We start from the raw sequence: 17,543 nt of genomic DNA on the forward strand, positions 1-17,543 counted from the left end.
TATTACTCGCTAGCAGTTCTAGGTCTACACTATATTATTCACAAGCAAAGCTAGGAAATTACTGTATAATATTCACCAGAGATCTAAGGCTACATTGTATATTATTCACTAGCAGATCTAGGTCTACACTGTGTATTTTTCACTAGAGATCTAAGGCTACATTGTATATTATTCACTAGCAGATCTAGGTCTACACTGTATATTATTCACTAGCAGATCTAGGTCTACACTGTATATTATGCACTAGCAGATCTAGGTCTACACTGTATATTATTCACTAGCAGATCTAGGTCTACACTATATTATGCACTAGCAGATCTAGGTCTACACTGTATATTATGCACTAGCAGATCTAGGTCTACACTGTATATTATGCACTAGCATATCTAGGTCTACACTGTATATTATTCACTAGCAGATCTAGGTCTACACTGTATATTATTCACTAGCAGATCTAGGTCTACACTGTATATTATGCACTAGCAGATCTAGGTCTACACTATATGCTGTCAGGTTGGATCCTCATTGTATAATATACTCTGGTTGATATAGATCTACAATGCATAATATACACTTGCAGATGTGGATCTACACTGCATAACATGCACTTGCAGATCTAGATGTATACTGTAGGGCTACACTGTACATTATGCACAGGCAAATCTTGATCTACAGTGCACATCATGGCAGATAAATTGCACATTTATCCTAACAGATCTAGACCTACACTGCACATTATAACCAGGGAGATATGGGTCTACTCTACATTATATACTGGCAGATCTAGGTTTACAATGTACAGTATATGCTGGCAGATTTGGGTCTACACTGTCCATTATATCCTGGCAGATCTAGATCTATGCTGTCAATTAAATCCTGGCAGATCTAGGTATACACTGTCCATTATATCCTTGCCGATTTGGGTCTACATTGTCCATTATATCCTGGCAGATCTAGGTCTACACTGTACATTATACACAGGCATATCTGGCTCTACAATGCACATCATAACAGATTTATGTGTACACTGTGCATTAAATCCTGGCAGATCATGGTCTACACTGTACATAATACACAGGCAGATCTTGAGCTGCACTGTACATTTTACACTGGCAGATCTGAGTCTGTGTTGTCTGCATTTGAGTGTGCAATATATATATTGGTAAATAATGAATGAAATATTACTTTTAACTTAAGCTGCAATTTACATGTACTTTTCTCATAATAATATTGGTCAGAGTGTAAAGTTATTCTGGCTCATGGATTAATGATTTATTCCATCTATTGGCATAAATACTAAAGCTACGGCTTATGTTCAAGTAATTTTCTCAGACAGCACTGTTTGCAGAGTGACTTAAGTTTGTATTTAGATGTGTAATGTGGTGTACTACAGCTTACGATACTGTGACATATATTTCACATTCCATTAATTTGAATTAACCTTTGAGTTTTCTTCAGTTTTTATTGGCTTAGGTGTGTGTATCATTTTCCCAGATATAATGTCAATGTGACCAATTCATTTGGGTAAACCTTTGTCTTAACCTCATTTTCTGGTTCAATATTGCCTACGGAGAAACTTAAGTATGTATGTAATTGTGTCATGGGGAGCAGACATGGATCCGTATTATCAATGCGTCAATGAACTGCACTGTATTTGTTGTTGTTGTCATTATTGTGGATTTAACACCATATTTCAGCATATGAAATGGTTATACTGTGGCGGCAATCACACTTTGAAGAGTAAATAGATAAGAAGCCAATTAAACCATTTGTCCAGTCAGCAAGAAGAATAAATTGAAATATTCAGATTCAATGGACAAAACAGTTACATTTATTGGGCTTCATGCTGTGCTGATTTGAGTCAACCCAAGAAATATACAAGAAAAAACCTGCAGATTGTGTTAAGTTGAGAGATCTGGAAAGAATCCTATGAGCTCCATAAGGTTTGGAACTGCAGTTTCTGAACTGTACTAAAGGTTAAATTGAGATCTAAGAGCACTTTGCAAACTGTTTTAGTTAAACCTAAAATTATGTCCATCTTCACTACATTAGTCTCAATCACACTTATGAACTTTTATAATGCATCTTTCTGTGTTGACAATAGCAGTACATGCTATTCCAGTATTTGTTACTTAAAATGTCGGGGCTCCGAGTAGCCGAGTGGTCTAATGCGCTCTCTGTTATGGATCACTGCCATCTCACATCCGTTTGCGTTGGTTCAAGTCTCGGATTCAGCCAATGTGGGTATGTGAGAAAGCTTGCCAGTAGCTTCTCATGGGTCGGTGGTTCTTTCCTGGGTTTTCCCGAATTCTTTCTCTACCATTAATACTGACCTCCATGTATAACCTATCATATGCTGAAAAATGGTGTTAAACCCTACAACAACAACAACTTAAAATGTCTAACTTGTCAAAACATTTTGACTACCTTAATAATAGGGTCTTGCTGTGGTTGGCAAGTGTCTGTTAGTTTCTTAAATAGCAGCACATATGCCAAGTATGTATATTTGCAGGTCCATTGCAAACCTCAAAAAGTTTAAGAAACCTAAATTGTTTGACCTTATAAACATAATAAAAGCCTTAACAATGCAATACAACCTAAATTAAAAAAACTAAATCTAAAAAATTTAAACAATGATGAATGGCTCTACACTGTTTTTGCTATGTGGTCAAGAAAGCGCATAAATTATTTGAGTTACAGACATCTGGTCCTTTTATTCCGTCATTCATTTGATAGACACAAGATGGCATATAGTTGTCATCACTTTTAGAAAGAGCAGCATATGTATCCTTTTCAAAGATATTTTAAATTTTTTTAAGAAAATCTGCCTTTCCTGAAATTGTGTTTTGAATTAAGTGAGTCAGGCATTTAATCCAAGCTGGAAGATGCATTGACAACATGGCAGAAGTATTACATATATTTAGTGAAGTAATACTATAAATTTGAAAGTATGTTACACTGCAACTGTTGGGCCAAAATCGGCATGTCATATAACAATCTAATAAGTTTTAAATCACCAGATATGCAATTTCATTCTTATTTCCAGCACAATGGGTACAGACTTCTGAGCTGCACCTTTGGCGATTATATGCATTGATCTATAGACTTATAACCACGGATTAACCCCATAACCCCGTAATATTCTTGAGGAGTGCTGTTGAATATTATCTGGACTTTTAATTTACTACTAAATTTTCTGGTGCAAGGACACATGCAATTGAAATAGGAAACAGTAAAACACGTTTATATTCTCTTATCACATAGTCAGTGCACTTTGCCTATAGAGTGTGCAGTTAAATATGTATGATATTATAAAATGTTAACATATCACTTTATGTGAAAATAGGCCCATGAAATTATTATGCATTATTCTCTTTACTGATTGGCTGCGATTGTGGGAATCCTTTTTTAAACCCCACCTTCTGGAATGTTTTCTTTTCAGTGAACATTTTGGTTTCCATTTTGCAACTCAACTCGCAAAAGGAAAAATTATATTGGCTGTCTGAATATGGACAATTTACCCAGACGGGGGTTTGTTATTTCATGTATAATAATACCATCATAAGAAAAATAGCGTAAAACAAGAACAAAAAGTGTGTGCGATTTGGACTTTTTAACGTAGCTTTAACAATTTATTAGTCATATTGCTACGATGTCTGCCATGTGGCAGTTTATAGTGATGACTAGCACTGGGACATGATGTTGATGACATGTAGCATGATGTCCCACCCAGTCACATTATTCTGACACCAGGCCAACCAGTCCTAACACTAACCTCTTAATGCTGAGTGTCAAGCGAGGCAGCTGTTAGTACCATTTTTGTAAGTCTTTGGTATGACTGGGCCTGGGATCGAACCCTCAACCTACCGCATTCGAGGCAGATGCTCTAATCGCTAAGCCACCGGAGCAGTACAATAAGAAGTAAAACTAAGGATATTGCACAGCTGATAACTAATGTGGGCGGTGGGGTTGGAGAATGGCAGTAAATTTGTTGCATAGAATCCAACCAATATACAAGCATGGTTAGAATGTTAATTTACAGAAGTAAAAAAACTTACCTTTGCTCAGAGAAGAATGTGGGCATAAACCGGTCTCCCAACTGACAGAATTTTATCCAACAATTATATTTATGCCGTATATTATGTGATGCAAATCTAGCTTAGAAAAAGTTTTGTTTACGTATTCTGTACAGTCTTTTGTTCCAATCAAATGCTGCAAATATCCAGTCAGAAATACAGTGCAGAAAATGTGGGAATTTCTGCCTTTAGTAATCCTATGTTACATAAAGATTGCAACAATGTAATGTTTAGTTGTGAAAATGACATTCTGGGGTAATCATGTACTCTAGGTCTCGTGTGTACCATATCAAACAATGTGACATCAGGCACATTGATCATTCTGTTTTGAAAAATGATATTGTTGTTATAAAATGTTCTGTTTATTCAGATAGACACCTGATCTTTGATTTATGGTTTGTAACAAAAGTACAATCTTCTCTTACTAGTTCAGCTTTGTTTGGGACTGCGTTTTATGCACAACAAATGAAAGGTGCATCATCTGTCAGAATGAACAAAATTATTCATTCTTCTTTCTATCTAAATAATTTCCACTGAAATGAATTCAATGTAACAAAAATAATCTCCAATGCCGGTAATGATTTAATATTGAATTTATGAAACTTGTTGATAAATGTCCAGTTTTTGCGAGCCAAGTCATGCAAAAGGTGGACATTATTCAAATCATTTCATAAATTAAGTATTTAATCATTGCGCATTTGACATTCTCTGTTTATTCACATGGATTGTTTTTTTTATATTATTTTGGAGTAAATATATGCGAGATGAACTCAAAGTTACAATTGGTGATGATTTACCCCCCCCCCCAAATTACTGTAGATAGGAATTTGGGAAATGCATGTGTCATACATATTGTCAATATCTTTTAATTCACTTAAAGAAATATAGAGTATCAAGACGTTTATTTAATTTATAGTACTATGACTTTTTAAAATTTTGACATATTTCCCCGATGATGAAATATTGCTGATCTCCAAGTGTCAAACTATTTTGATCTGCACCTTGCTTAAAGAGTTAGGATTTATCTGGGAAAAGCATTAATATGTAAGAATGAGACCTGGCTAAATCCAGAGAATGCAATATTAGTCCTAAATAAATGCAGAATTCAATATACCATGAGCTTAGCAGGTAGCAATAGTTATAGGTTACTGCATTTGTATGGGAAAATATGAACGTTTTTTTTGCTGGAATACTGCACAATCTTGGGAGTGCAGTATATCCTTCCGACAAAACGAGTTCATATTTTCCCATACAAATGCAGTTACCTTTTTATTGTATGCTCATTTTTCTAATTCTTCCTAAGGTTTAATTATGTAAACAAAATACACTACAAGAAACACTGTAAATGAATCTATGCCACATTCCAAACTAAATACACGAGCGCATATTCATCATTACACAAATCAATATTATTACTGCACACATAACTCCGCCCAGATAAATTTGAACTTAGTCTTGCGCTTGACATAACTTTAGAAAGAAAATGGCATGTCTAGTTAAAATTGAAATTTGGAGTTATATTGTGAATGAATGTGCATTGCAACAACTTTTCCGTTTGATCTGGAATGGATAGATTTTGGTATTTTTCTCGATTCTAGAAAATTTCATGATTATGGACTGGATTTGTATGTGACGATTCCACATGAAATACATGAGATTGAAAAAGCTAGGGAGAAGCGTGCTGACATCTGCAAATGTGTTTCTGTTTCTGTCATTGAATGTTTGAAAATATTAATGTAGGAAAAATATGAAGTCTTTCAATTGCAATTATCAAAAAGACGCTTATTTCATTTTGAATGCAGTAAGGAGGATGCAATTGCACTTATCATCAAAATTACAGCACAATTTCGAAATGTGTAATTAAGATTGAAAACCTGGCTCATGTAATTCGGATTTGCAGAATTAAGAAAATACATTTTGAGGAAATTCAGGATGTAAAACTGTTAAGTATTTTTTATTTTGCCATTCTTATCACCAGTTAAAGAAGAGAGTATATGACTTGTCACTTGTATGTTATTTGTAAGGACCTTATCTTGAGTCTGTTATATACTGTAGCTAGCCTAAATCTGTAACTTTGCATCAATGTGGAGTGTGCCAAAGCAGCTGGTATGTGGCAGTCCACGAAACATCTGTTTTAGTTCATTCAGAAACAAATTTAAACAACCACAACGTAAAGAGCCTCTTACGTGAGTGTACATGATTTGTGTACAAATCAGAAGTGCTGGTGTTAGTGTCCTTTGTTTGTTTACAGTAGAAAGTAGTTCCTTTATGCACATGAATGCTATATGTGTATTGTCTCGCGAATTCATTATCGGGTAATCCTGAACAATTCTGACAATGTAAAGTTAACGGGGGAATAAATGAGCATATAATAATAAAACTTGTTTTCAACTAAGTTGGATTTCAATCCTGGTGTATGCCTGATGGCTGGAGAGTGACAGTGACGTTTTTCTGTGTGCAGCACAAATAGAAGGGATACAGTGGAGGAAATCAAAGCTCTTGAAAAGTAGCTGGAAGATAAACTTATACAATGGTCTGACCTACAGCCTCATGCTCAGAATTAAAGTTTAAACCTATTATAATGCTTTCAACTCAAACTTGTTATATCATCGGCAATGGCACATATGGCAACCAAGGCAGCTTGCTAACTCTCAAGATAGATATATAGAATCGATGTAATTATATATGTTAGTATAATACCATAAACAAGAATTCACACAAAAGTACAGAAGAAGAAGACAGTGTTAATACTACTCACGAGCAAGTAAAATGAAAACACCTGGCGGAGGCTTACAATGCAATAAGGAAACTAGAAATCTTTTTTAAAACAAGAAGAATTGAGACTGAAGAAGGGCCATATCTTGAATGCAAGTATCAGGGAGGTACCCAGGAATTAGATATGAGACACAAACTGAGAGAAAGAGTATCTACTACGTCCACAGTCATAATAGCCCTAAAAGTTAGGAATCCGGACATTTTAGAACAAATTTACTCCATCAACAGGAAAGGACATGAGGGATACATAATACGACCAAGAGGGAAATTGCTGGTATTACAGTCTGGAGAAATAATCATTTCGGGAGAGACTGTAATAGTTAAAGACCCAGCACCAATTCTAAAAAAGATAAAGAAACAGACAGAAGAACTCCATTTATTGGATATCCCCATGGAAATACCACTGGAAGAAACTGTCGCCTATTTCGAAAAAATATTTGGTATCAGGATTGAAAAATTTAGACTGGCAATGGTTCCAGATTCTCCATATACAATGGCATACGAATAGTGGAAATTGAAAAAGCAAAACTAAGAGGGATAAAAAGAGTATTCTACTTACATGGTTTTCTGACAGATACTTGGTATAAGGGATGTATATACCACCAGAAGTGCAACAGATGTGGGGAGACAGGGCACACCCTACATAAATGCCCTAAAACCCCGGGGGAAAACCAGTTAACGAACACAGAACAAGTATACACAACTACGATGGAAATCTGCCCAACTATAGGGCAACAAGACAAAAAACAACAACAACAAGGGGAAACACAACAACACCACCAACAGGATAAGAAACATAAACACTAAGGACAAAAAGTACTCCAACAACAACAAGAACAAAAACAACAAGGAAAAACACAACACCAACAAAGTGATCAGGAACACCAACACCATGTAGAAAAACAAAAATAACAATAAGGGCAACAACAAAGGCAACATAATGAACAAATCAAATTCCAACAACAGCATCAAAAACAAGAGACACGTCATTTAAAACAAGAAAAGCAAGAAACTAAGAGTTTAAAACAACAGGATAAACAACAACACCAGTTAATACAAAAACAAACCCAGCAACAACAACAGAAGGCACAACAACAAGTAGCAGGAAAACCAGTAGATGTATTCCAAGAGAAACAAATGAAACATGCAGCCCAGTTATGAAGAAGATAAATATACAACAAGGAAATTTGGAAACAAAACCAGAGCAGAGTAGCAAAAATAATAAAACAACGGAAACAATGCAAAATGAGATAGAAAAATATCTAGAAGCTAACATAAACAAAAATTTTTGTGAAACATACAACAAGGAAACAAAACCAGAACAGAGTAGCCAAAAGACAAAAACAACGGGGGAAAAACTTCAAAAGATGGAAACAATTCAAAATGAGATAGAAATATATCTGGAAGATTATGATGATTGTCCGGAAGATAATTCGGATAACCAGGAAACCATAACGGAAACATCAAAAGATCCAAAGCTAACAACATCGCTAGAAGAAGAATTAAACAGTGATAGACGTAGAAAAGGAGAGCATTAAAGAGACAAAAGAGAGAAGAAGAGGCAAAACAAACGAAACCTACCTTCTGGAAGACGACGAATACTTTGAATAGAATATTCATCTTATTCACATACACACAACAATAAAAAATTACAATTTGTATACAACAACAAAAAAACAAAATAAAAAAATTATACATTTTTTCTTGAATACTAATTATAAATGTATACAAATATTATAACATGAAACTCATATAAAAGTGGGAAAATATAAATAAAGATAAAAATATAGCACATGCAACCACAAGTAGGGCAGGAGGGCCTCCCTAAATGGTCTGAGAACATCAACCAAGGAGAGCACCCTCCCCCCCCCCCAAAAAAAAAAAGAAAAAAAAGAAGAGAAACTTAATGAGCTTTACAATCCATAATAGAAAACATATAGGTCTTAGGACAGGATATTGAATAGAGTATATGGTGCATTTTGTATTAACTATGGATAAAATTGTAGGCTGAAAGATGACATTGGGTAAATATTTAAATTAATGATTTTTTCTGGGCAGTGTGCAGGAGGATGACTTATGGGAAATTTCTTAGTGTTTGCAGAAGTTCTGTAAAATATATTTTCAATCTTTATTAATTTTCACTTTATCAAAATATAATTGCAATGCCAGTAGCTGGTAAAGGAAGGTAGCATTTCCATTGGTTAGAATGTTATGTGATCAAAATGAATTGCGTTTATTTCTGTATGAACTATAAGGAGAACTACTTTTCTAAGAATACCCTCTTCTATAAATAGTCACATGTACAGCATAAGATAAACACTGCCAGTGAAGGCAGACACAAAGCAAGCATCAAAGGAAAAGAACATTCTAACAATTTTTATTTAAAACAGAAAACCCCAAACATATATTATTACGCTCAGTTAAGATATCTGTTTTTAATCATGCAAACAAAGTAACATAAAACAAAAGCATATTTTATCAAATTTGTAATAAGTGTTATGCTCACCAGGGAGATAATCTTGTAACTACTTTGTGACAAGAATGTCAGATTTGTATTAAACCTTGAGAAAATCTAAAATAAACTGCAAACTTGAAAATATAATTCCACATATAACCCTGTATTTTGCAGAATATGATGGTAACTGTGTTTGTAACTTATTCTAGTGTATCTTATCAAGGTATTGTGAACATTTAAAAGCCAGACATAAAGGAGAGGAAAGCACTTTACTTTTATTTATTCCACAAATTTAACTTCTCCAACAACAGATTTGTGCAATAATATAAACACTGTTTGTTCTGTAAATACAGACTTCCTTTTATATTTGTTGAAGTGACCTATTTTGTGTGTATATGTATGTAGGTATGTATGTATGTATATATGTATGTATGTATGTGGTCTAAATGCACATCCTTGCTATACAGTTCATTAGAAATGTTTAAAACCGCCCCAGTGGCTTAGTGGTTAGAGCATCCGTCTAGGATGCGGGAGGTTGTGGGTTCGATCCCCGACCGAGTAAAACCAAAGACTTACAGAAATGGTACTAACAGCTGCCTCGCTTGGCGCTCAACATTAAGAGGTTAGTGTCAGGACTGGTTGGCCTGGTGTCAGAATAATGTGACTGGGTGAGACATCATGCTACATGTCTGTGGTATGATGCCCCAGTGCTAGACATGACTATAAACTGCCACATTGCCGACATCGCAGCGATAATGACTGAAAAATTGTTAAAGCTGTTAAAAATCCAAATCACATCACAAAAATGTTTAAAATGAAAGGTATAAAAGCTCAAACCTGAAAATTCAGTCACATTTTTTAATTATAAACACATGATTTTAAAAAGCACAAGACCTTTCAGCTAGATTATTATCATGATATGCAACTGGTCCAAACGTTTACCTCAATTAGTGGTCTGCTACAACATGCATCAGGGCTAATCTAACAGTGAAGAGCCATCATGCCATTTGATTTGGTATGTAGATGCTTCATGAGGTGTTCAACGTCCTTGAATTGAAACTAAGTCAGTTACCTGTATTTTGTGCTTAGTGATCTGTATTAATCCCCTGAGTTTCTTAGTAACTTGTTGCAGAGTAATACAGTTAGTTAAATATAATAACGCATAATAAGCACTAAACTACACCGTTTTGACAAAATAAAGTTTTACAGACATTGCTTTATTTATATTTAATTGAATGAGTGTTTTGTTGAAAAAGGCAATTCGCTGGACAAATGATACGTTTAGAAAAAACATATGCATAACCAACAGATGGTGCAGTTATGTATTTTCACAACTTCAGTGGAACATCAGAAACACATGTTAAATGAGAGTATTTATTGTTGTAAAGGTATCTATATTAGTATTAGTTTTTTTAACAGTTTCAGGTCATAAGACTAGCAAATTGATCACAAAATGTATATTATATTTAATAAATATGAAACTTTGTCTTTTGTTACTTAGGAAATATTCGGGATTTCACAGACTGCTTAATTCAGGCCAGAAAGGAGGCTGAGCAAGAAGACAAAGAGGACATCTTGGAACAATTAACAGACACTCATCTTGTCCAGACGCTGTCTGATATTTTCTTAGGTATGGAATCCTTCATCTTTGTAACAGCTTTAGCTTTATACATCTAGCTCACCTGCACATGTATGAAGATATTAAAGGAATGATACTACAAAATATAGTATATCTTCTATAAAGTCATTTGTTGTTTTCTGAACTGCACTTAACAATATTTATATCCTGCTGAGGATTTCAGGGCTAAGTTTTCTTCCAATGTTCACACCGGCAGTCAGTCCAGGCCTGCTATGATGGTTATCAAACTTACAAACCTTGGTTTATTAGTATGATGCTGTACCACTTGATCTAGCACGTCTCCCTGATATATCTTCTGAATCACTGCTTTATAAAGTTTGGCAGTATATTTAGGTTATGCTGTACATCCCAAACTGTATCCAGTCAAACCTGTTATAATGATCACCTTTACTCAGTGGTCACCTGTTTACAGTGTCCATTACAGTTTTCTCCTGCAAATTTCCAATATAAATATCCTGTATGTAATGGTCACCTGCCGTGTGCTGACAGTGCTTCCTAACTAAGCAATGTTTTCTCCCTTCCTGAAGTGGTCACAAGAGCATTATCTACATTGAGAGTTCACTTTATGCAAACTCAATATTTTCATCATTGGAAGGCATTGTTTGTTAAAGGAATATCATATGAATCAATGTTCAGACATTTTCTATTTCTCTTGTATTCATAATTCCGGTAATATTGACAGAGTAACTCAAAGATGTCAGATTCGAAAGCGAGGCAGTTTTGATCATGAGTAGAGAGTCAAAGTGAACCCTTCATTTGCTGGATGGTTAGACAAGCAGTTGTGCTTTTGCAGCTGAAATTGAAATTACCTTTAGTGCAAACGTGACAGATATATTTAGATAAAAATTATCCTGATATATTTGCTTTTGAATTAAAGAATTCTGAAGAAGAAAATAAGTTTGTCTGTGAGAACAGTTTCAGTTTGCATCCTTGTTTTTATGGTAATCGGTGATTCAGTATTCAAAATGTGCCTGTAAAGGCACGTGAAGTTATAGTTCACGGGTCACAATGAATAGCCACATATGGCTTCTTTTGACTTTCTATTCATTACAGAGTTTTCGCATGCTATATTTTGATATTGGCAAATCAAGCAGCATACTAATCTAGAAACTAAGATCGGAGTATATTTTTGAATTGGTGATTATGTCTTATAGGATAGATTAAGCTGAGTAGAAGGCAGTAATCTTGTGTGGAGAACAACATATGCCCATAATTATGATTTTGTTGTACAGTGCTCATAAAGTAATCTTTTGTGGAGAACTACATATGCCCATAATTGTGATTTTGTTGTACAGTGCTCATAAAGTAATCTTGTGTGGAGAACAATATATGCCCATAATTATGATTTTGTTGTACAGTGCTCATAAAGTAATCTTGTGTGGAGAATAACATATGCCCATAATTATGATTTTGTTGTACAGTGCTCATAAAGTAATCTTGTGTGGAGAACAACATATGCCCATAATTATGATTTTGTTGTAGAGTGCTCATAAAGTAATTGATAACAACTACAATAATAATAATAATAATAATAATAATACTATTTAAATGATAATGATATTTGGGAAAGGGCATTTGTTTAAAATCCAATTTTTAAAAGAGGAATCTGTGTACAAGAGTCAGCTGTTTGCTGTGGCCAGTTTTGTCTCTTCCTTTGAGTGCTAGCTAGTGACATGTTTGACTCTTTACTTTTAGATTGTTCCAGGCTATGGAATGATATTGTTTAATACAGCATTAAAGATCTTAATAACTTAGACAATATTTGATGTATTCCTTTTGCTAAATATTGTCTGTTACATTAAAATGTATATTGAAATATTTTTTAGTCTGATGTCAGAGACATTACTGTGAATTTTGACAAAACTCTGATAAGTAATTCCATCTCTTCTTTTAGCTGGCATTGACACATCTCGACTGACCCTGTGCTTTGCCCTGTTTCACATAGCACAGTACCCAGACATACAAGAAAAGGTTTATAAGGAGATTAATGAGGCAGTGGGTGAGTGTCAAAAACAATACAAGAATAATGTCACAAATCTCCATGCTTCTAGTGCAAAAATCTCCCCCTCCCCCAACTGCTCACCCCCAACCCAAGTTAGTGACTCATGGGACATAATTCAAGATCTTTCTCAGATACATGATACATCTTTCAGTTATGAGTACATGATTGAAGTTTTGTTGGAAAATATTTGAAAATGACATTGTAATTAAACATGTCATGAATTTGACCTTTTGATTCCTAGGTGCAGGCAGGTGGCAGGAAATATCCAAACATGACACTACTTTTCCAGATGGTCATCGCATGGGCAAAAATATTTTGAAGGAGATTTGGCAATGGACACATGTGAAACAGATAGATGAAAGGCATCAAAATATCCAATACATTTTTAAAAAATGAGAATATAAAAATCTTGACATCACAGTGAAAACTTGCTTAATGTATAACTATGTGATTTGGTGTTCTATCCACAGAAACCATTGGTAAAATCATGGAAGTTTGATAGTGACTGTTATTTGGTTTTCTATCCTCAGATACCATTTTTGGTAAAATCATGGAAGTTTGACAGTGACTGTTATTTGGTGCTCTATCCACATATACCATTTTTGGTAAAATCATGGAAGTTTGACAGTGACTGTTATTTGGTGTTCTATCCACAGATACCATTGGTAAAATCATGGAAGTTTGACAGTGACTGTTATTTTTCAGTCATGGTTGTATCATTTGTTCATTCTACAATTTCTCATTAAATGCTGTAATATCAGTGAAGGATAAATACATCGGAAACATACTATTAATTTATGTTTTGAAGTCTTATATTATGTGTTTAGACTTGAATAAACAGTAACACAAGAAAGAGTGAAAACAACAAGCTTTGAGAAATTTTACAATAATTAATTTTCTTGGAAAATACTGTAAAAATAAAATTATAAGAACTTACAGTTTTAAGAATCAAATCCAAAAATAACCCAAGAATAATCCACGAATAAAATTTTAGAAGTCCTAATAATGAAATGTTCTAATGATCTCAAGTTTGAGTCCCAACAAAGAATCCAAGATGGAAGGCAATGAAGTATGCTGTATCTTGTTCAATATTGTTGTCTACAGTTCCTTGGAGAAAACACAAGAAATAATCCTCCAGTTTTGGAAATCCAGATAAAATTTTTAAGAAATGTCTTTGTTAAAAAATTCTGTATGAGCACTCAAAATACTTCCAGAGAAATGAATTAATCCTTTTAGATTTTAAAATATTTCAAATGTACATTAAAATGTAATTCCCAAAATGACACAACAAAAGAGAAACCTTTATGTCTCAGTGTTTAGAAGCCCAACTAAGATTATTTCTTTAAACAATGGCGTAAAACTTGCATTTTACGCAAAACAGATGCCCGGATAGAGGTCACGTGATCATGTTTACATATTTAAAAAAATCACATAGCCCCTGTATGTCCTTGAACCAATAATTTTACTCTGAGAATAAAAGTTGTTTACTTCACTAAAAACTATTTACAAGTCGAGGGTCACATATCCAACACAGCCTTGATCTCAATCTTATTATTCCCACAATAAAAATAAATTAAAAATAATTTGTTCATATGGCTGTTACTAATTTTGACCGGCTTGGTCGAATATTATGATAGTCTGTGTGTTAGTTTGATCAATATATAGAGATTCTGTGTGTCTGTTTGGTGTGTATACAAGAGATTCCATATGTCTGTTTGGTGTGTATACTAGTCTCTTTGGGTCTGTTTGATGTGTATACTAGAGATTCCGTGTGTATGTTTGATATATATGTGTGTGTGTGTGCGTACTGTAGCTTTTTCTGTCTGATGCCGAAACTAGAGATTCTGTGTCTGTTTGATGGATATATAGAGATTATGTGTGTCTGCTTGATAAATAAAATTTTCAATATACATTGTATCACATATTATGGTTGGAAATGGAAGTTAGTACATGTAAATTCAAAAATATTCAGTCCTACTCTCCGTTTTTAATATATCCTGTATTTTATATTATTTTCTTTAGTGACATTAATTTTTTAATGCCGTATTAGGGCAAATTATCTATCAATGAAGATTTTGGTAAATACTTACATGTATCTGCAATGTAAGAAATTAACAATTACAGAAGACTTGCCAAGAGAAATTTGTCTTTTAAGCTTTTCTTTGAATTCAGTTTCTGAGTAATCATTATAAATATGATGTGCCATCATCATAATTCACGCACAAAAGGAGCCAGTCGACCGATACATTGATCTGGCTTTATTTTTTATTGTTTTTAATATTGTCCCGGTAGTAGATTGATGTTCCTTGCAATCCTGAGGGCTTGTAGTGTTCTGGAACTAGGTGCAGCCTTGTATGCCAGGAGGGTTTTCCTCTTTGCCTCAGTCACGGGCTCCATCTCCTCCCAGTTTGCCTCATATCAGTCGACATTCTTTCGCTCCCTCTTCCCATAAGCTGTGATGGCTGAATTGCACACAGAGTCACGGATATGGGATCACTTGGAGTCAATGCTGTCATCAGGTGTCACTTTGGTGAGGGCTTCCTTCAGTTTGCTGATGAACTGCTGTGTTTTCTCTGGGTTGTTTGCACAGCAGGTGTTGATGCGTGGGTGACCCTTCTTCTTGGCGTGGTGCAGCTTCTTGGGTAATATTTGCACCTTGCTGGCCACAAGGGAATGGTCTGTGTCGCAATCAGCACTGTGGTAGCTGCGGGTGAGGAGAACACTTTCCAGTTCTGCATACCTGGTGATGACGAGGTCTAGCTGGTGCCAGTGGCGTGAACGTGGGTGTCTCCACAACACCTGGTGGATCTCCTTGCATTTGAATAAAGTGTTGGTCACACATAGGCTGTGGGAGCAGCACATCTCCAGCAGTCGCTGACCATTCTTGTGGATCTTGCCCCTTCCGTAAAAGCCGAGACAGGTGGACCAGGCCTCATGGTCAGCTCCCACTCTAGCACTGAAGTCTTCTAGTAAGTAAAGGCTTTCATTGTTGGGGATACTGGATATTGCCTGATCCAGAGCCTCATAAAACTTGTCTTTCTCCTCGTGGGTGGAGCAGAGGGTTGGGGCATACACACAGAAGATATTGACCTGGCCTAAGGATGTTGACAGCCGGAGGGCAAGGATTCTCTCAGTACCTGTTGATGGAGGTTCAATGAAGGCGATTAGCATGTTCTTTATGGCAAAGCCTACACCATGCTGCCTAGGATAATCCGAGGGCTTCCTCTGCCAAAAGAACGTGGGGTGCTGCTGTCAGCCAGTCGGGTCTCCTGGAGGCAGGCAATGTCGATGTTCAGTCGGGAGAGTTCTATGTCAATGACGGCAGTCTTCCATGCATCGTCGATCTGCTGTAGGTCAGCGGTCAATCCAGGACACATGGTCCTGAAAAACTAATAAACACATACACACACACACATGCAAGTACACATGCACACATTCATGTATTACACAGTCTCTATTTGACAATTACAAATATACAGCATCTAGGTGGCACACTGTACGCTATAAATGTGATACTATTAAACATGTACTTGCCTTAATCTTATTAAACACGTACTTGCCTTAATCTTACGTTACATGTTTAGGGTTGAATAAACAGTAACACATGAAAGAGTGAAAACAACAAGCATTGAAAAATATAATAATGTTTTTCCCAGGAAAATTCAGTAAAAATGAAAAAAATATGAACTTACGGTTTTATAGAATCAGATCCAAAAATAATCCAAGAATAATCCACGAATACAATTTTTGACGTCCTATTAACAAAATGTTCTAATTTCAAGTTTGTATCCTGACGAAGAATCCAAGATGGAAGACGATGACATATGCTGTAACCTGTAGAATTTAAGTCTACAATTCCTTGTAGAAACAAGAATTATCACTGTGGTTTTGGAAATCCAAATAAATTTTTTATAAAAACTGTCATTGTTCAACAATTTCACATGAGCACACGTATTTCCCAGGAAAAAGGAATTAATTCTTTTGAATCCAAGTAATTTAAAATAACTCCTATCCAAGTAATTTGAAATAACTCCAAACAGCACAACATACAACTTTCACTGTAATAAAAAGCCCAGCTTCTGCTGAGAATAACTCTCCAAAACAAAGGTTATATCGTCTTCTAAAATGCAAAAAAGAGGATCACGTGATCACGTTCCAGAAGCTTGTCGAAATTAGGTACATGCTAAAGATCACATACACCCAGTGTGGCCTTGACAAAAACCAATCATTTTACTCTTAAGATATAAAAAATAAGACAAATTGTTTACATCTTAAACACGTAGTCTCATCATGACCTCGATAACAACCAATCATTTAAAAATAACAATAGAACTTATTTACGTGGTTGCTACTAAGTTTGAATCAAGGTCAGGATCTAGATCAACACCTGGTGTTTATACAATGAACAGTCAAGGTCAAACTATTTTCTGGAAAAAGTCATCTCCAATGAATAAATTTACATTACAATAGCATGTAAAGAAAAATGTAAAAAAATTAAAACTGACAAACAGTTAAATTGAAATATATATATATATATATATATATATATATATATATATATATATATATATATATATATATATATATATATATATT

At 34.9% G+C, this 17,543-nt stretch overlaps 1 protein-coding gene across 5 annotated transcripts in view; it reads left to right on the forward strand.

The window, feature by feature from the left end:
• LOC149799934 (steroid 17-alpha-hydroxylase/17,20 lyase-like) overlaps positions 1 to 17,543 on the forward strand; it is a 66,159-nt gene that overhangs the window by 26,766 nt on the left and 21,850 nt on the right. For all 5 annotated transcript variants that reach the window (XM_089959392.1, XM_089959389.1, XM_089959394.1 and 2 more), the window contains 2 exons: positions 10,808 to 10,936; positions 12,840 to 12,944. In XM_089959392.1, coding sequence (XP_089815518.1) covers positions 10,808 to 10,936; positions 12,840 to 12,944 — 234 coding nt within the window. The remainder of the gene's footprint in view (positions 1 to 10,807; positions 10,937 to 12,839; positions 12,945 to 17,543) is intronic.

This window comes from Sinohyriopsis cumingii, chromosome 5, assembly GCF_028554795.1.
Source record: "Sinohyriopsis cumingii isolate HCF-2022 chromosome 5, ASM2855479v2, whole genome shotgun sequence".
In the NCBI taxonomy this organism is placed as follows: domain Eukaryota; kingdom Metazoa; phylum Mollusca; class Bivalvia; order Unionida; family Unionidae; genus Sinohyriopsis; species Sinohyriopsis cumingii.